The sequence below is a fragment of the Carassius carassius genome, chromosome 3 (assembly GCF_963082965.1).
Source record: "Carassius carassius chromosome 3, fCarCar2.1, whole genome shotgun sequence".
NCBI classification, from domain to species: domain Eukaryota; kingdom Metazoa; phylum Chordata; class Actinopteri; order Cypriniformes; family Cyprinidae; genus Carassius; species Carassius carassius.
In genome coordinates, this window is record NC_081757.1 from 9778600 (window position 1) to 9797409 (window position 18810).

At 37.4% G+C, this 18810-nt stretch overlaps 2 protein-coding genes across 2 annotated transcripts; one reads left to right on the plus strand and one right to left on the minus strand.

Annotated features, from left to right (window-relative positions):
• Positions 1 to 45: 45 nt before the first annotated feature.
• si:dkey-183c6.8 (protein O-GlcNAcase) lies at positions 46 to 15394 on the minus strand. The gene is made up of 18 exons (XM_059527994.1): positions 15072 to 15394; positions 12619 to 12670; positions 9484 to 9581; positions 8810 to 8940; positions 8512 to 8683; positions 7572 to 7670; positions 7190 to 7459; positions 6816 to 6902; positions 5916 to 6334; positions 5587 to 5761; positions 5399 to 5455; positions 2974 to 3059; positions 2721 to 2825; positions 2552 to 2643; positions 2253 to 2447; position 2127; positions 1902 to 2058; positions 46 to 1820 (listed from the first exon to the last, which is right to left on the minus strand). Exons 1-18 carry the CDS (start codon positions 15112 to 15114, stop codon positions 1684 to 1686), a joined length of 2376 nt encoding a protein of 791 aa, XP_059383977.1. The 5' UTR covers positions 15115 to 15394; the 3' UTR covers positions 46 to 1683.
• Positions 15395 to 16391: 997 nt separating this feature from the next.
• Positions 16392 to 18740, plus strand: ccdc166 (coiled-coil domain containing 166). The gene is made up of 7 exons (XM_059522116.1): positions 16392 to 16547; positions 16642 to 16695; positions 17099 to 17153; positions 17228 to 17372; positions 17580 to 17659; positions 18189 to 18365; positions 18461 to 18740. Exons 1-7 carry the CDS (start codon positions 16447 to 16449, stop codon positions 18704 to 18706), a joined length of 858 nt encoding a protein of 285 aa, XP_059378099.1. The 5' UTR covers positions 16392 to 16446; the 3' UTR covers positions 18707 to 18740.
• The last annotated feature ends 70 nt before the right edge of the window (positions 18741 to 18810 follow it).

Below are 18810 nucleotides of genomic sequence, written 5' to 3' on the forward strand. Positions count from 1 at the left end.
AATACTCTTGGTTTTTATCAAACAAATGCAGCCAAAACATAGACCTTTTGCGAGAAAGGAAAGGTTTTAATGATGCTGTAAACACATTTTATTCCATTATTACAAAAACTGCAGTTGTACTGTACCATAATCCTTAAAAACATTAAATGCAAACAATTTAACATTAAATATTACTATCTAAGCTGAAACCTTTCAGTGTACATATCAAAATTCCAACATTAAAACCTGCAGAAATAGTGAAAGTGCTCTAAAATGGATGGAGAGTAAAGTTAGCATGCAAAATCAAATGTCTTTAACCATAAATGTACAAAAACTAGCAAATAATCTCAAATCAGTGAGATTATATCAAACGATATCAAATCAATGGTTCAAAAAAGCAGATTTAATTTATTATGTTTCTTTTTATGATTGCCATGGCGATTAAAAAAGGCTATTGAATAAAGATCAAAAGGCATATTATTGAATGTGTGGACAGACCTGCCTACAGTGTGTGTGTGTGTGTGTGTGTGTGTGTGTGTGTGTGTGTGTGAAGGGACAAAGACAGAAGATAGGTAGCTAGAGATAACAATAATTTAGCCTCTCAGAAGATTAGTGAGTATGTGCGAGAGAAAAAGAGAGTTCATTCAAAGAAAGATCTATAAAAAGCCCTGTGAGATGCATCATGATTCATCGATCTTGGGAGGTCAGGGTCCCTTCAGCACACTCCAGGAGCTATTTCATGTCTATTTCATGACAATATTCAGGATATTTCTAAAGTCTGCTTTGTGAGCCTGACCATGACTGGCTAGGTGAAGTTTGTGTGTGTGTGTGTGTGTGTGTGTTGAATATAAAAGAGAAACATTGTGCTTTTTGCTCCTACAACCATCCATAGCTGCAACACAGACACACGCAATAAAAAACAGCAAGTTTTATCATCCCCAAATGCAGAACCAAAAGTTTATGTGAACCAATAAAAGAGCTCCAAATGCATGGTTCAGCGAGAAAGCACACTGAATGCTGATTAACAAAGATGAAGCTGTAAACAAGTGATCACTATTACGTTCTCATTTTGTCCCTAATGTTTTTTTCACAAAGCTCCCAGCTTTGACCATAAAGCCTAAAGGCCTGTTCACACCAAGACCAATGTGAAAACATGTCAAGAAATGTTCAAATAATCACAAAAGGTGCCTATAGACAATCTCTGATAGTCCCACAGCTACTTTCAGTGTAAACACATACCATAAACCTACATTTCTCTGAAGCCCAGACCTATTGTCCAGCGTCATGGGTTGTTTTGTTAAATGTGTTTGTACATTTTTATTGTGGCTTGTACTATTATAAATAAAATATTCACAAACCAAGTATTTTAACAAAACAAAATGAATAACAATCAGTCTGATGCCAAATTTGTGTTATTCTCTGAAATGCAAATGCTTAAAAAGCCTTCAAAAATCACAGATCATCATAGTACAATGTTTTTTTTCATCTGACCTGGGATTTGAATTTGGCATGCAAAATGCATTTAGTTTATTTTTTATTTGATTGTTTTGGGGAATAGACCTTAATGCTTCACCAGAGGACTTTCTAAGCACAACCATTTTTCTAAGCACAACTATAACCACAGCTCCAGCTTCAAACATGGCAACATGTTCATTTGAAATCTGATTTCCTTTCAGCTGGATCATGTGTGTTTCGGATATCTGCTTATAACAGCCTCCCCAAAACGACACCTTCTCTAGGCCGTGCTTCTCCGCGGAGGATTTCCAGAAATCCCAGTTTTGTCAGAAATTCCATCCGTAATCCATCTGTAGGCTGGACCTCGCAAAATACACCCTGTGAACCTGAGGAAGAAAGAGAAATGAAATACTCAAGGCTAATCTCAATGACACTATCAGCCAGTCTGGAAACATGCTTAAAGTCACCGTTAGCTTTGAGGGCCGTTAGCAGGGCTGTGAGGAGGCTACGACTGACGCTACAATCCACCAGTTCAGGAAGAGCCTCGAGTCTGAGCTGAGATGGGAAATGATACAGCAGGGAATCTGGATAGTCCTGTTCTTCGTGGAAATACAACAGCACCTCCTAGAGGTTTGGAGGAGAAAGTGCCAGGATTAGATGTTACTATAATGCACCATTTTAACCACATCAACTCTGGGGACCCACCGGTGGGTCCAATATTGCATATGCCTTATTCTCAAAAAATCTAAATAACAGCTGAAGTGGTTAAAAGTACTGTATAATAAGTGTGCTTGTGTGTTTAGCTTTAACTCTTTAACTTTGTTGCAGTATGTCCACTCGCTCCATGGGGGCGTGAAGGATATTTGTCCCTCATAGCAGGTAGCCAGGTGGCCTGACATCTTTTGGCAAAGGAGCGGACATCCAGAATACCCACAGCGCACCCACATACACCCAGTTCATCCTCCAGAACCAAGCTGTACTCTGGGCACAAGGCCAGAGACGCACCCAGACACCTGAAACACAAACACACACCAGAATGAGGCTGATATTTCTCATATACCTCTTGACTGCAAAACATCAAGGAAATACAGATAATACGCTTGATAGCAATTCTTGCCTGTCCCCAATGAAATCTGGATGGGAGATGGCAGCATCCTGGCTCCCTTTACCCCTCTGATGCAACTGACGCACCATTCGGTACAGCTCCACCTAGACTTATGGAAAAAAATGGGTCAGAAATGTGTAATGAGATTGAGTCAAGTGGTTTCCAAGTGTGCTTGAGTCACCTTGTCTTTTTGCTGGAATGGCCGTATATTATAAAGTCGAGAGGTGGGGAACAGAGGGGGAGGGTGACTGAACAACTCACTGCTGGTCCCCACAGGCAGAAGCATCTGATTCACACAAACACCAGAGACAGACAAAACAAGAGCAAAACAGGACAACATCAAGGAGACTGTGAAAAACTGCAACAAATCAGTCTGGTCCTTTAACCTAATGTAATCTAATTTGTAACTCAATCATTAATTATATTATTCTTACCTGCACCTCTCCAGATAGTCCTCCTTTAAACACCCATGGCTCCGCCTCCACACCATGGAGCTCCGCCCCCGAAGAAGCCCCACACCCTGTGAACAATTCCAAACATCAATCCACTGCAGGAACCAGTAGGTTTAAACAAATCATTTTGTGTTACTTAACTGTGAACACATTCAAATGTGTCATATTTCAGGTGGTTACGAGACGTGTAATGTGTTGATTTTTTGATGCACCATATTTTTGATGAACGATATTTGAACATACTACTGTTTGAATACACTTCTGTTCAAAAGCTTGGAGTTGGTAATTTTTTTTATTATTTCTGAATTGGTCACTAAGGCTGCATTTTTTTATCTAAAATAAAAACAGCAATATTGTGAAACATTATTACAGATTACAATTACTTTTTTTCTTTTTTTTAAATCTGCAAATCTAATTTATGCATGTGATTGCAAAGCTATGACATGCTCATTTGGTGCTCAAATTTTTTTCAATATTATTATCAATGTTAAAAACATTTATTCTGCTTAATCTCTTTGTGGAAACTGTAATGTTTGTTTTCCAAAACTCTTAATTGAATAGAATGTAGAATAGAAATAATGTTTTGCAACACTTTTGCTACAACCCGAATTCCGGAAAAGTTGGGACGTTTTTTAAATTTTAATAAAATGAAAACTAAAGGAATTTCAAATCACATGAGCCAATATTTTATTCACAATAGAACATAGATAACATAGCAAATGTTTAAACTGAAAATTTTACACTTTTATCCACTTAATTAGCTCATTTAAAATTTAATGCCTGCTACAGGTCTCAAAAAAGTTGGCACGGGGGCAACAAATGGCTAAAAAAGCAAGCAGTTTTGAAAAGATTCAGTTGGGAGAACATCTAGTGATTAATTAAGTTAATTGATATCAGGTCTGTAAAATGATTAGCTATAAAAGCTTTGTCTTAGAGAAGCAGAGTCTCTCAAAGGTAAAGATGGGCAGAGGCTCTCCAATCTGTGAAAGACTGCGTAAAAAAATTGTGGAAAACTTTAAAAACAATGTTCCTCAACGTCAAATTGCAAAGGCTTTGCAAATCTCATCATCTACAGTGCATAACATCATCAAAAGATTCAGAGAAACTGGAGAAATCTCTGTGCGTAAGGGACAAGGCCGGAGACCTTTATTGGATGCCCGTGGTCTTCGGGCTCTCAGACGACACTGCATCACTCATCGGCATGATTGTGTCAATGACATTACTAAATGGGCCCAGGAATACTTTCAGAAACCACTGTCGGTAAACACAATCCGCCGTGCCATCAGCAGATGCCAACTAAAGCTCTATCATGCAAAAAGGAAGCCATATGTGAACATGGTCCAGAAGCGCCGTCGTGTCCTGTGGGCCAAGGCTCATTTAAAATGGACTATTTCAAAGTGGAATAGTGTTTTATGGTCAGACGAGTCCAAATTTGACATTCTTGTTGGAAATCACGGACGCCGTGTCCTCCGGGCTAAAGAGGAGGGAGACCTTCCAGCATGTTATCAGCGTTCAGTTCAAAAGCCAGCATCTCTGATGGTATGGGGGTGCATAAGTGCATACGGTATGGGCAGCTTGCATGTTTTGGAAGGCTCTGTGAATGCTGAAAGGTATATAAAGGTTTTAGAGCAACATATGCTTCCCTCCAAACAACGTCTATTTCAGGGAAGGCCTTGTTTATTTCAGCAGGACAATGCAAAACCACATACTGCAGCTATAACAACAGCATGGCTTCGTCGTAGAAGAGTCCGGGTGCTAACCTGGCCTGCCTGCAGTCCAGATCTTTCACCTATAGAGAACATTTGGCGCATCATTAAACGAAAAATACGTCAAAGATGACCACGAACTCTTCAGCAGCTGGAAATCTATATAAGGCAAGAATGGGACCAAATTCCAACAGCAAAACTCCAGCAACTCATAGCCTCAATGCCCAGACGTCTTCAAACTGTTTTGAAAAGAAAAGGAGATGCTACACCATGGTAAACATGCCCCGTCCCAACTATTTTGAGACCTGTAGCAGAAATCAAAATTGAAATGAGCTCATTTTGTGCATAAAATTGTAAACTTTCTCAGTTTAAACATTTGCTATGTTATCTATGTTCTATTGTGAATAAAATATTGGCTCATGTGATTTGAAAGTCTTTTAGTTTTCATTTTATTAACATTTAAAAAACGTCCCAACTTTTCCGGAATTCGGGTTGTAAATATATCTATTTTTTTTTTTACTTAATAAAACCAATCATTAGAAAAGCAGTGTACACTAACATGAACCAGAACATGTTTCATTTCTGAACATTTCTACATTTCTCTCTTTTCTTCACACAAAGCTAGTATAGACTTTAGAAAACTAAATATGCAGAAATGAATACGCTACAGTGTATAGGATGTATGCATGTTTGACACTCACAGTGGAAGCAGTTCTTCCAAGAGCCTAGTGGAGAACCTTCACTCAGTATACGGCCCTCTGTGAAAGGAAATGTGCTTGTGAGAAGATGGGAGATGGGTTCCTCACTTTTGATTTATCACATGAAGGGAAAAGGCCTACATGACAGGAAAAGATCATCAAGATCAAATCATCCCTACTGTCTCTTTCACCTAGCCAGCAGATGAAAGCCTTGGCCACCAACAGGGTGTTTCTCAAGTCCCAGATGTAAGGGTAAAGGTCGTAGAGAACAGCCCTATTGATGCTGTTCACAACAGCACCATGAAGTAAAGCCACATCATCACACGCAGCCAGGAAACGGCCCGCACGGTCCCGCCATTCCTCTACCTGAGAGAGCACAAATAATCACCAAAAACCTCAACCAAATACTACTTTCATGGTGAATCATTACTAAAATCTCAATATCATCAACTTTATTATAAACATATCAAAAGACAAGTGAATTAATAGTGAATATGTTTAATAAAAAGGATCTTTTCACCTTCTGTGGCGAGGCCTTCTTGCCATTGCCATTGACACTGACGCAGTGACAGTTGGCTTTGAGCCACGTGAGGTCCTGCAGCAGATTCTGAGCAGGTGGTCCATGTTCATGAGGCAGGTAGTACAGGCCTACAAGCAACTGGACCTGGGCCTCGCTGAGAGGAACCTTCCCAGAACACAATCCCCTTCTAGAGATCTTTTCATGGCTGAAGCTCCTGGAGACCTGGTTCTCCCCAGCTTTCAGATCCTGGCTCATAAGAGGGTCTGCTGGGATTTCATCGCTAGCGAGTGCCCCTGTGCTCCGGGAAGAGGTTATGGGACATTTAGGCTGGGCTCCACGTTGATTGTCTGAGCTATCGGAGGACTTTGATTTAACAGAGAGCGTTAAGGGCTTGAGGTCTGTTGGCCTCACTTGACGTCCTAAAAGAAACAGTGAGCAATGTCAGCACTTACAGATCTTTGTGACAATAATCAGTTAATAATCAATTAAAACTAGCTGAAATAAAATAAGTTTAAGTACCAAAATAAGTGAAACTAAAACTGAAATAAACAGAAATTGAAACTTAAAAAAAACACACACACACACACACACACACACACACACATATATATATATATATATATATTTTTTTTTTTTTTTTTTATACAACTAATAAAATACAAAATCACATAACATTAGTAAAACTTAACATTTTAAAATATATTAAAAAATGCTAGTTACAAATATTACTAATTAGCACTAAAATGTTAATAAAATAATAAAATGTTAATAAAAATGTTTCAGTCATTATTCAATTTTATGACATAACAAATACAAATTTAAATATATTTAATGTACATAAATAAAATTTGCAAATAAATAGAATTATTTTTTTTAAATAGATGTTTCAGGATGCTTTACCAGGCTGCAGAGGAAGGCTGAGCTCCTTCATCCAGTCTTGCAAGGCAGATGACAATGCTCTATCCACACTATAGGCCTCTTCATCACCTACAGAGGTTACACTAGGTCAGCAAGGGGCAGAATATTTAATATATTGAATACTCAATATTTAATATTGAGTGCTACTGTATGTTTGTTCATTCAATGTTTAAACGCTCTACATTTTTACATTCATTAATTTACAGTAGCAGATGCTTTTATACAAAACAACTTACATTCCATTCAAGATACACATTTTATCAGATTTTGCATTCCCTGGGAATCAATCTCATAATCTTAACAACTACAGCCATACTATGATATATAAGCCTCTCTATCCTCCATTCTGCTCTCACCTTTCCCCTCCTCCTTTCCTTCTTTATACCAGCTTCCCAGGGTATGCAGAGGGATGAAATTGGCTTCAAATTCGCAGTTTGGATTTAGCAGCAGACCCCTCAGATGGGCCTTGAGTCCAGGGGGGCGGCCCTTAAAAGGCCCAAGGAAGACACGTCGGGAGTCATAATCATTAGCATGAAGGTTGTCCCAAATGAGGGGTGGCCTTCGAAGCACCGACTGGACCTCAGATAGTGATTCAGGACTCAGTTCCCGTGATATAACCTTATTTCCTGTAGGAGAATGATGTGATCAAATATGTGAATGTTAGAAGTGTGGTTTCTGTTACAAACTGACACTCAGTGAGTATGCATCATTTAAGGTCACACTGAGAATGTCTCTCACCAGTCCAGATGACAGAGATGCCAGGGAGAAGATCCTCCCCAATTGTCAGCAGGTAGAGAGACTTTGACACACTAGGAGTGCACAGAGAACTACAGTACTCTAGAGAGAAAACAAATAACAGCACAGTACTGTTTGAGGGAAAGAAGGAGTGAACAATGTAAGAAAAAGGCACAGAGGATGAGGTTTTAAGATGGGAAGAGCGGTGTCAGGTCATTCAAAATGTTTATTTATTTTATTTGATTTCTTCATTGAAACAGAGTTGGAGAATTTTACCATTATAGCATTACGTCACTTGCTCACCAATGGATGCTATGCAGTGAATGGGTGCCGTCAGAATGAGAGTCCAAACAGCTGATAAAAGCATCACAATAATACACAAGTAATCTGCCTAACTCCAGTCCGTCAAATAATGTCTTTTAAAGTAAAAGCTGTGTGTTTGTATTAAATAAATCCTTCAATAAGGCATTTTTAACTTCAAATCATTGCTTTCTCTAGTCTAGTCTGAAAATTGGAGAGAAATATTCACACATCAAAAACTGCTCAGAAGCACAAACAGTACAAAACTGTTCTTAACATATATGTTAGTGAATTTTGATGTGAGAGGACAAAGTATAGATTATGGATATTTTGGCCAGAAGCTATAGGTTAAAGTTAAATGCCTCAATGAGTTATTTGTTTCTTACAAACACACAGGTTTTACTTTACAAGATGTTAATTGATGGATTGGATTCAACTGATGTAATGCTAAACGTCTCCAAATCTTATGAAAAAAACTAACTCTTGTACATCTTGGATAGCCTGAGAGTTAATATACCTTAAGCAACTTTAAATTTTTGCTTGAACTACTCCTTTAAGGTAACATTAAGTAAATGTGCCACTTTATTAAACTGAATTTTGCTCTGTAATGAACTAAGCTTGACATATTTATGTATTAGCTAACCAGTGGGACAGAATAGGAAGACAGGTGGTTCCCCCAGGAAACGGAAGATCTCATTGGCCACGGTAACCTGGGCGTGAGCGAATGAGGAAAAGGCCTCTGTATCTGACTGGCACATGGAGTGATCAATGTCATCAAATAGGAGGGCAAAAGCCTGACAGCCCAGATCTGACACCTAGTGGAGAAATAGTGGCAATCATGAACTAACACATATTAGTCAAATAGAACAACAGTGTAAATGTGTCTTTCATCACAAGAAAGCATGATAAAATTGAGAGGGAGATGAAGCGAGTTTGCTTACTTGTCTGAGTTTGCGTTTAAGCAGTGTGAGGTCACAAGAGCTGGAGAAGACAATGTCCTGACCCGGAGAAAGAGCGTATACAAATGTCAAACCCCTCGACTCTGCCTCACACACCAAAGCTTTCAACTGAGCTGGAGACCGTGACAGAAAGAGGGAGAGAGAATGAAAATGTGAAAGGTTTTCAGGTGTGATACGGCCACAATGGTGCCACAAATACCATACTAGAATCACACTATTTTCTGTTACACTGAATGCAGGCAAAAATGTATCTTTCTATATAGTTAATTATCCGAAAAAGGCATTTCGGTTAAGATATGAAAATCTAACACAGCAGCAGCTCACATCAATAACTGAATGGCATATAATGGCAAAATACAATTTAATACTATTATGTTTGTATAATAATGTGATTTTGTTGCAATTTAGGAATCTTATTCTTGGAAATACAATTTAACAATCTCTGCTAAAACGACCAACCATTCATATTCTGATTGCTCAGATTATGTTTTCTAGATATTAATATTTTTGAGGCAGTAATAATAAAAATAATGAAAGCCTTTAGCTGAAAAAAGGATGAAATTAAAATAGACAGATTAAATAAACACCTTAACCCAGTGTTTCTATATACTGTAATCTGAAATATATAAGAATTGTGTATAAATAAATATACTTACCCTCTTCCTCTGCTGAATAAACCTCCCTCCACAGTAACCTGTGCTTCAGATCATCTTTAGGACCATACAGATATGTGTTCAAACTCCACATCTGCATCCTGAAAGGGACAATAGGGAAAAGGTGAATTAAGAGACAAATCATTTCAGAATTTAAAATGAATTTTCAATCATGTTTTGAGAATATTGTATAAGAAGAGCACAAGGCACAGCAGGGAGAAAGAGAGAGAGTGAGAGAGAGAGAGAGAGGCAGAAAATAGAGACATTCATTGATCTTGCATCATTAATAATATAAGGGATCGCATTTCCTGCAGGGAATGAGTGTGAGTTTAACAACAGCAAAGGGTCGATTCCTCTGCAGAGGAGAAAAGTGAATGGTCTGCCCATCTATGAATTTCAACCTATTTATGAACAGAACCAGTTTATCTGCAGTGTGATATTTGAGTGTTGTTCTTAATGTAATATATATTAATATAGTATATAATTTTGGTGGCAATGACAATAGCCTCTAAATAAATATTAAATGAAGATCATGATTTCTGCATAAATTGCGCACTATTACCAATACAGAGATTTAACTTGAACTTTCAAGTCCCATGGGAACATCTGTGATGTAAAGGTCACAATAAAACATTAAGAAATCTTAAGAACTTCTTGCCATGCTTTTGCAATTAAAATAAAAAATGGCTTTAAGATTTTATTGCTTCATCCATGCCCCAGATTATTTAATTCTTTAAACCCAAATCTTAATATGCCAAATCTTAAATAAAATATTACATTTTTACAATCTACATAATGAGTAGAGTAATCATTTTGCAATTGTCCCTTTAAAAATATCAAAAGTTATTATATTTGGTAACCAACATGTCAGTGATATTATTCAACATGTCAGTGCACAATGTAGAATCAATTTGTACATTTGCCGAAATTATTAAAAAAAAAATATTATTTAATTCTTCTTTGCAAACTAGCACATGATGTTTAGCCTATATACTGTTGGACATTGCTAGTGGACATTAAATAAACTAGTGATGAAAGTGTTATAGGACGGTTTATTTTCTAAAACTCAACATGCCAAGTACTCTGTGATCTGTAAAATGACTGTTTCAGAGGATGGGTTTCTTCCAGATTAACGTCTTAATCAAGATTTCAGACAAAAACCGAGTTAACTATAGATTAAATATTACATCTTTGCCTACCATAGAATGAGTGTGTCTGTGTATGCGTCTCAGGAGAAAAGCAGACTCCCTAAATAGATTGAGGCTAGTGCTTGTCTAAAATATTAAAGAACCTCCCCAAAGGTTAACCTCAAGCAAGCATGTGCACACTCACTCACACACACACACACACACACATACACAAAGCTAATTTTGGGTCTCTCCCTCTCCAACCTATTTAAAATTCTAATGCACAGACAGAATCTATCATTCACTCTTTTCTCCCCCACTTCCTTTTTTTCCTCCTTCTCTCCCTTCATCTACTGCATCAGCACAATCGCTTCACTCTCACTCGAGCGTGTAAAAGTTCTCATTCCCTTTCTTTCGCCTGCACTATTAATCTTTTCATCCAGGGTTGAGTTTGGACCAGTGCCTCTTTCACTTGTATGTGTGGGTGGGATACTCCCTCGCTTCTCTCCTTTCTTCCTGTGCAGATGGATTCTCACACACTGTAAATTCTACTGATTTGGACATCACAAACCAAGTATATATATATATATATATATATATATATATATATATATATATATATATATATATATATATATATATATATATATATACAAATCAGTAATATTTCACATAGTGTGTATGCCATATACCATGTGTTTAAAAAGATGTCTCAGAATGGGAACGAATATATCAAGTTTAAGAAAATCTGCTTTACCAAACTTAAAGGAAGGAGAACTTATTTTTTGCTGATCGAATCTACTAGTTAATGTCAGCTCACTGAGTAAAGTGTGAGCTTGTTCATTAGTGCTGCAGCAGAGAGAGAGAAAAACTGCTTTCTGACAGAATGGGAGCAAGAACTCAATACGGGACAGCAGCTAATACTTGTTTTAAGTGTTGATGTGTTGCTGTCCCCTACAGGAAGACTTCCTAGGTTAACCAGCTTGACCAACAGCTTCATTTTTGTTGGAAACCATAATGGCAACCAGCTAGACCAGCACTAAATCAGGCTGAACCATCATGGAAAGATGGTGTTTTCAGCAGGGATACCTCAAAAAGATAACCCCAAGATGAACATTTTCAGGATATTTAAAGTGCCTTGCTCAAAGGCACCTCAGTCATGGTATTGCCGGCCCAAGACTCAAACCCACATCCTTAGGGTTAGGAGTCAAACTCTCTAACCACTAGGCCACGACTTCCCTTTACCTCACCATCCATCCAAGATGTTTGTGCATCGAAACAGATTTGGAGAAATTTAACGCTACATCACTTGCTCACAAGTGGATCCTTTGTAGTGAATGGGTGCCATGAGAATGAAAGTACAAACAGATAATAAAAACACCACTCCATCCATCAATTAACATCTAAAACACCCTAATGGTTGATTTATGTATTACAAATATGTACTGAAGCTGTGTGGATTACCAATGTGATGCTTTAATCAGCTTTTGGACTCTTATTCTTATGGCACACATTCACTATGATGGTAAATTTCTCTAAATCTTTTCCAATAAAGAAACAAACTCATTTAGATGTATTGAGAGTGAGCAAATTTTCAGCAAAATGTCATTTTAGGATGAACTATTCCTTTAAGAATATAGCAAATAATAATAATACATTCTCTCTTTTCTTCTACTTCACCCATGCTCTGATTCAAAATGGACTTGCCACTGACTTCACCATGGCTAATGTATGAAGAAGTGTGAAACTGGCTCAGTGGAGTCATGCTGGCTCCAGTGTCCAGTCATTAGTCATAAAAAGCCATTTGTCTCTCTGCCTACACAACTTTACACCTCTGCAACGCACCAGCAGCTCTGTGCTGCCCCCCATACTGCTATGATGCCACCATGTTGATCCAAATAAATATCCCATTTTACATTACATAAATGCAGATATATAATATATAATATTTGGTGTCCCTGATATACAAATGCATATAAAGTGCAATCTCGTCATCCCATCCCATACTTACCACTGAAATAGCACCTTCCTTTGTTCCATTGACCAGGGTCTCCCATAGAATCCTAAAGAGTGCAATATACAGATAAATCACACCTTTAACACATGCAGACACACACGTGATTTGTTCTCCATTTATACAAGGCAGAATTTCATAACCATAACACAAAGCTTCAATATTTCGGTTCTCTTCTGCCTCCTCTTCACTGCAACCCACTCAAAACAGTCGGATTTTGGGCAGACTGTTATTATATTGGCTTGGAGCTTTCATGTTATACTGGACCAGTTATGTAATAGCAGTCAGGGCCATCGCTAGGGGTGGACACTGGGAAGCAGCGCAGGATTATATGTAGCCTAGCAAAGCTTTGTTTGAGGTACTCTGTAACAAGTAAAATGCATAGTTCAAGTAAAAAAAAAAATATGAAGACTACCACGGCACTACTTGAATTCACTCTGAATACTTTATGGCTGGTCATTTCACAAATTGGTCACGTGGTCTCTTTCCATCTAGTTCTTGGCCAAAATAAGCTTAAATGAGAAACAGATTTTTTAAGCAAGCACAGACTTTTTATGGTTGCTTGTGCAAATTTTTTTTAGAATAATTAGTAAAACATTTAGATACACAGAATTCATGTAATTCATGAAGTTAAATATTTATGTATAATTTAATATATATTTAATATTTATTAAATTATTGTAGCATTAAAAACAAGTCAATACATGTTACATCCATATCCACATTTACAATATGCATCCGTCCTCTCAATAAACTCAAACTAACTTGTACTGAGAGCTGATAAATAAATTCACAAGACAAATCCAATCTTAACTTTCAAAAACTTTATAAAATTTGGCACTGACAGTTTTTGGGAGCGCACATCATTACGCTGCTTTAGCATTCTAGGATTAGATTTTGCTGCATTAGGAAATACAGCGGTTGGTTATTATTTATTATTCATGCTGCCAGCCATTCTGATGGGAAAAGCAAACAACGCATATATTCATGCTTGATTTGCTTCAGTAATTATGAATATAGCATGACTGGTTACTGGTATGTGAACAACAACAAACCAATAATTTGTATAGAATACATTTACATAGAAAGATGTTGTATGGAATGTATGGCTCTGGCCATCAGGATGAAAAATTCTATTCAGAAACTCAGTGTATCTTTTACTTAACAGCAGTCTGGCTTTATTAACGTGATTATTCAAGTCAAGAAAAGTCTATTTTATTTGTATAGTGCTTTTCAGAATACAAATAAGATGCAGTCAAAATCTCATATTGTCTCATGACGTCTGAAACTTAAACTTCACGACTGGAGAGTATGACTGAAATTTGGATGTTCTACATTCATCTTCTTTTCACTGTAACATGACAAACTAGCATCTGTTGCAGCACTTCACTGTTACTAACTACAATTTTTGCCATGTAGTTATAGTTATATCAGTAATGGATTACAATTTGTCATTAATCTACCCACCTCTGGCAGTGACTTGTCAAGGCAAGTGTACAGAAAAAAAAAACATGACTTTAATGTTAATGATATCTTAATATCATCATACTTTATAGTTGTACTTAGCAAATTACAGTTGGGTAATAATAAAGTTTACATTCTGCAACAGTCCAAATTTGCTGTATAGTATATATCAGTTGATGTATTTATGTATGTATGCAGATATAGCTGGATATACTTAAATATCTAACTTTATATAGAAAGCTGGGTGATACTATTGTTCACAATTTGCAATAATATAAATGACTACATAGATTTGTTACGTAGTATATATCATTGCAAGTAAAGTTAGATTTATTTATAGATCACAAAGTGTGTCTCCTCTCTTCTTTCCCACATATTCTAGCGACAACCCTGATATTGGATATTCATGCCAGTGTGGTCCTAAAGTTTGCAACTGTGGAACAGATGTGGGTCAGTAAGAAAAAGCTACTGGAATCCAGCAGGGTGACATTTCCACAGGAGAAAAAAGACAAATCACCCACCGAGCCAATAATGTGACACTGAGCTGCAAACAAGAGTAAGGGACCAATTAGGAGATATGCACAACATACCTGTGTGTGCACAGGGGACGGAAATGTGTGTGTAACTGAAAATGTGTGTGTGTGTGTGTGTGTGTGTGTGTGTGTGTTATGGTTTCTGGCCAGCTGCTTCCTATCACAGTCCAGTATAAATATGGAAATAAATACCCAGGATGCTCCACGGCGCCTTAATAAGATGAATTGCCCTACTAGCCCGTAAATTAGAAAATGGGTTATTTTAGAGGCTAAGTATATGTGTCTTTATAGCTTGGCGTAAGTAAGTAATTTGAGTAAATAACAGTTTGACAATACATTACCGCACTAAATCACGTTAGACGTGCCATTTAACGAATAAATCTCATGTATCTCTTTGGTCGTATCTGTGGCTCCCACCCAAGCACCCAGATAAATGTGGTTTCTTAAACGTACCCTCAACAACACCGCATAAAAACTCGTGTGGCCCCTCCATCATCGCTGTGATTGTCTGTCGGGATGCTCAGGATGCTCAGGATGCGGATTCTTCAGTCTCTCCGCGCCTTGTCATCCGGACTGAGGTCTTTAGCCACGCATCCTCTCCTCCGACACACACTGAGCATGCGAGCTGAAGCGGCAAGGCATGAAGATAGAGAAGAAATGCGTTTATTATTGCTGTTATGCGTTGTTTTTCAGTAATCAAACATTGGCAAACTGACAAACGTGGACGTTTCTTGTCTATGTCAGCTCGGTTCTGCCTCCTCCCGTCTATTCGCTCAAAGCACTCTACGCGATGTTGCCAGATCACACAAGAAAAAAAACAAGCAACCTTGCTCCAACAGTGGTTCGATTAAAAAAAAAAGGAAAAAGTCCAAAATAAGCAAGAGCTACCTAATTTAGCTTAAAAATAATCATAAAAATCACTGAATCACTGGTTAAGTGAAATATATTTAGCAAGGGTGAATTAATACTTGCAAAAACAAAAATGTTAAAATGATGAATTTTAAATGAGTATATCGCATATGTACAGATAATATTAAAATATTTCACATAACTGACCATCAGTCAATCTCCGACTTTGTAGAGCGAGGCTTAAACAGTAAACAGAAGCTGATAGCAAAGACATTTTAAATTTTCAATGTTTTTTTTAATCCATTCACACCAAAGACAATAACTTTAAGGATAATTATAACAAAAACGAAAACTATATTAGCATCCGCATCAAAGGATGAAAACATTCTGTTATAAGAGTTGCAGTTATGTCATCTGCTACTTAAAGTGATCGAGTTTCTTAAAAAGCGTCGAAAACGACTTCTGAAAGTAATTCAAAGCACATTATTTCAATAATAATGAGTCCAGTAAGTCTGATAAAAACTTGCATTAGCCCATTATAATAAAATACTTTATGAAAAAAATACATATTAGCTTATAACATACGGGCGTGGCAACCCTGACTCCAGTAGAGCATCTCGCGCCATCTAGCGGCCACCGTGTGTCACATCAACATAACACATTTCAAACAATGCTCTTCGCATTTGATTTTCTGAAATAACATTTAATTATGCTTGATTATGAATCGCGTACGATTTGATTTAATTATAAATTATCAAAACAAACTTGTATACATGTATGCTGTGAATCTGGCTCCTTAAGCGAATGTTATTTATGGTTGTCTTGGTTACACGGTGCAACCAACTTCGGGAGCGGAAAAGAATGAAGAACTAACGTTAGACTGATTCGCTAAGCTTCGTTGGGCTAATAACGTTTAATACGTTAGAAGTCCTTTTGTCGTGCTGTATGCGAGTTAACATTTTGTCTAGGTGTTTTCAGGATGTCGTCAAAGAAGAGAAGCGAGTCAAAGAGCCAGCAGGACGCAGATGTCTCGGCGGAGAGCGATGGACAGGATGAGAGACGGAGGCTGTTACACAGAGAGTAAGTTATCTCTGTAGAGATATAAAGAACATTATGAATCACTTTTGATGTAGACAGTACATCAGTCTAGTTAATATTGCTTTGAAACCCACAGATATGAGACCCTAACTGAAAACCTATGCACACTGAAGAGGAGAGTTGAACAAAAGTATCCTTTTACACAAACAGAAACATATTTCTTCAATGAAATGACATTAACGTTACCGTGGTTAGCTTGTCTCCAGACAAGTCTGGTTTGTTTGTTTTAGAGGAGTTTATAGCACTTGCATCTGGTTGGGGATGGCCAACCATCTTGACCAGGCTGCAAAACCATCTAGACCAGCTTAAACCAGCTAAGACCAGCTAACCATTTTATACTTTTAAAGCAATTGTATATAGTTTTGTGGGAAAGAAACAGAAGCCATTTTTAGAAGTCAGTGTACCATCACAATTATTTTGAAACTGGAATGATTAAATCCTAATACAGTCCAGCCCAGTAACTTTAACTGACAGATATAAAAGGTGTCCATTTACATCGAAGTTTATTAAGTTTAACACACAATCAACTCCAGACGAAAAGAAAATGAATTTCTTCAGATTGAGATAGCTCAGAGCCGTATTGAAAGTGTAAGTTCTCAAAAGTAACACGGATCAACATCATGTTCGCAGATATATACAGATCATTCTTGTTCTCTGTACAGAAAGAGTACATGTCATATATGTCTAAAAGAGCAGAGAAGAGGCAGAATGCAATATTGAATTTGAGTGATCAGAGTCACGAGGAACTTGAGGAGCTCCAGAGACAGAGGCAGAATATGCAGGACAAACATGAGGAGCAGACCAGTGGTAAGACAAGTGTTAATTCATCTGTGCAGGAAATAATTATGAAGAACAAATGTGTGATTATAATGTGCTTTAAATGACTGAAGACACAATTTGTCAAATGCTTTCTTGGTTACAAATCAGTTCACAAACGGATGCAATCAGTACTTCGCTAGATGCTATTAAAACATCAAATGTTGCGCTTCAGATGTGTGTTGGTTGTGTTTTCAGAGCTGCAGATGGAGATCCTGCAGACGGAAAATCAGCTGGCCCTGCTAAATAGTGAAATTGCAGACCTGAAAGAGGTTAAGGTAGCAGGATCTTTTTTCTTATATTTTTGTGTGCATTTGTACTGGGGTTAAAATGTAATGTAATTTGGATTTTCACATCCATTTTTATATATGTAGGATCTTCTACCTTTTTTAACTAAGCATCATTTGATGAATAGACAAATGGAACAGATTATATCTATACAATTATTTTAAATATTTGTGTATTTACATATATTGCATTGCATATCCATTTGAATAATCATCATAATTTTTTTATAACACACATTTTTATATATGAGATCAATTGACAGACTCCTGCATTAACACTGCGGTCCTCATTTGAGTCACAGGCCCCCTTTCAAAGACCCCTGACGTCTATAGCATTTTCATTTTATATGAACTAGTGGTATCAGTTATAACATTTCTTCAAAGCGTATTGAACTGAATAGTTTCTAAAAATAAGTTGAAACTTGTGTCATCGTTTTCAGATTGACATAATTTTTCATACTGCACTGAGGTGGAATGATTGTTTTTTTACATATGTATTTATGAATTATATGTGTTGTAGACTCTAAAAGAGCAGCAGTCATGTCGTATCACTGAGCTGGAGCGGGAGTTGTCTACCATGCAGTGTCATCATTCAGAGTCTCTGGTGGCTCTCAAGGCTGACTTCATTAAAAAGAAGAAGAGCTGTGAGCAACAGGCAGAAGACACTGTGCATGCTCTCACTATATCAGCCAGCAAGGTGAGTGAATGCTGTTGTGAATTCAGTCAGTATAGTTGTACAGTCACATCACCGTAAGTTACCAGGTCAGGATATTTTCTTTCTCTTTTTCCCAGGAGGCATCTCACTCCCTGATGTCCTATATAAATAAAGTGTTTCAGGAGAAAAAAAGCCTGCATGAGGAGTATAAATTCCTTTTCCAGAGAGCTCTAGCTCTACAAAAACAGCAGGATGCTCTGCAGACTCATCGACAGCAACTGCTGCTGGAGCAAAAGTGTATGCACAAGATTCATGCCCAGCGTATTTCCCTACGTTCAAAATACGCAACACCAGCCGGTGCAAACAATACTGAACACCACTAGAGGGACCATCAGTAATACAACAGTTGCTTTCAATAAACATATGAATATTACTGTAGGACTCAAGAGAAGTATTTGCTGAAGTGAGAAAACACTTTGCTTATTGA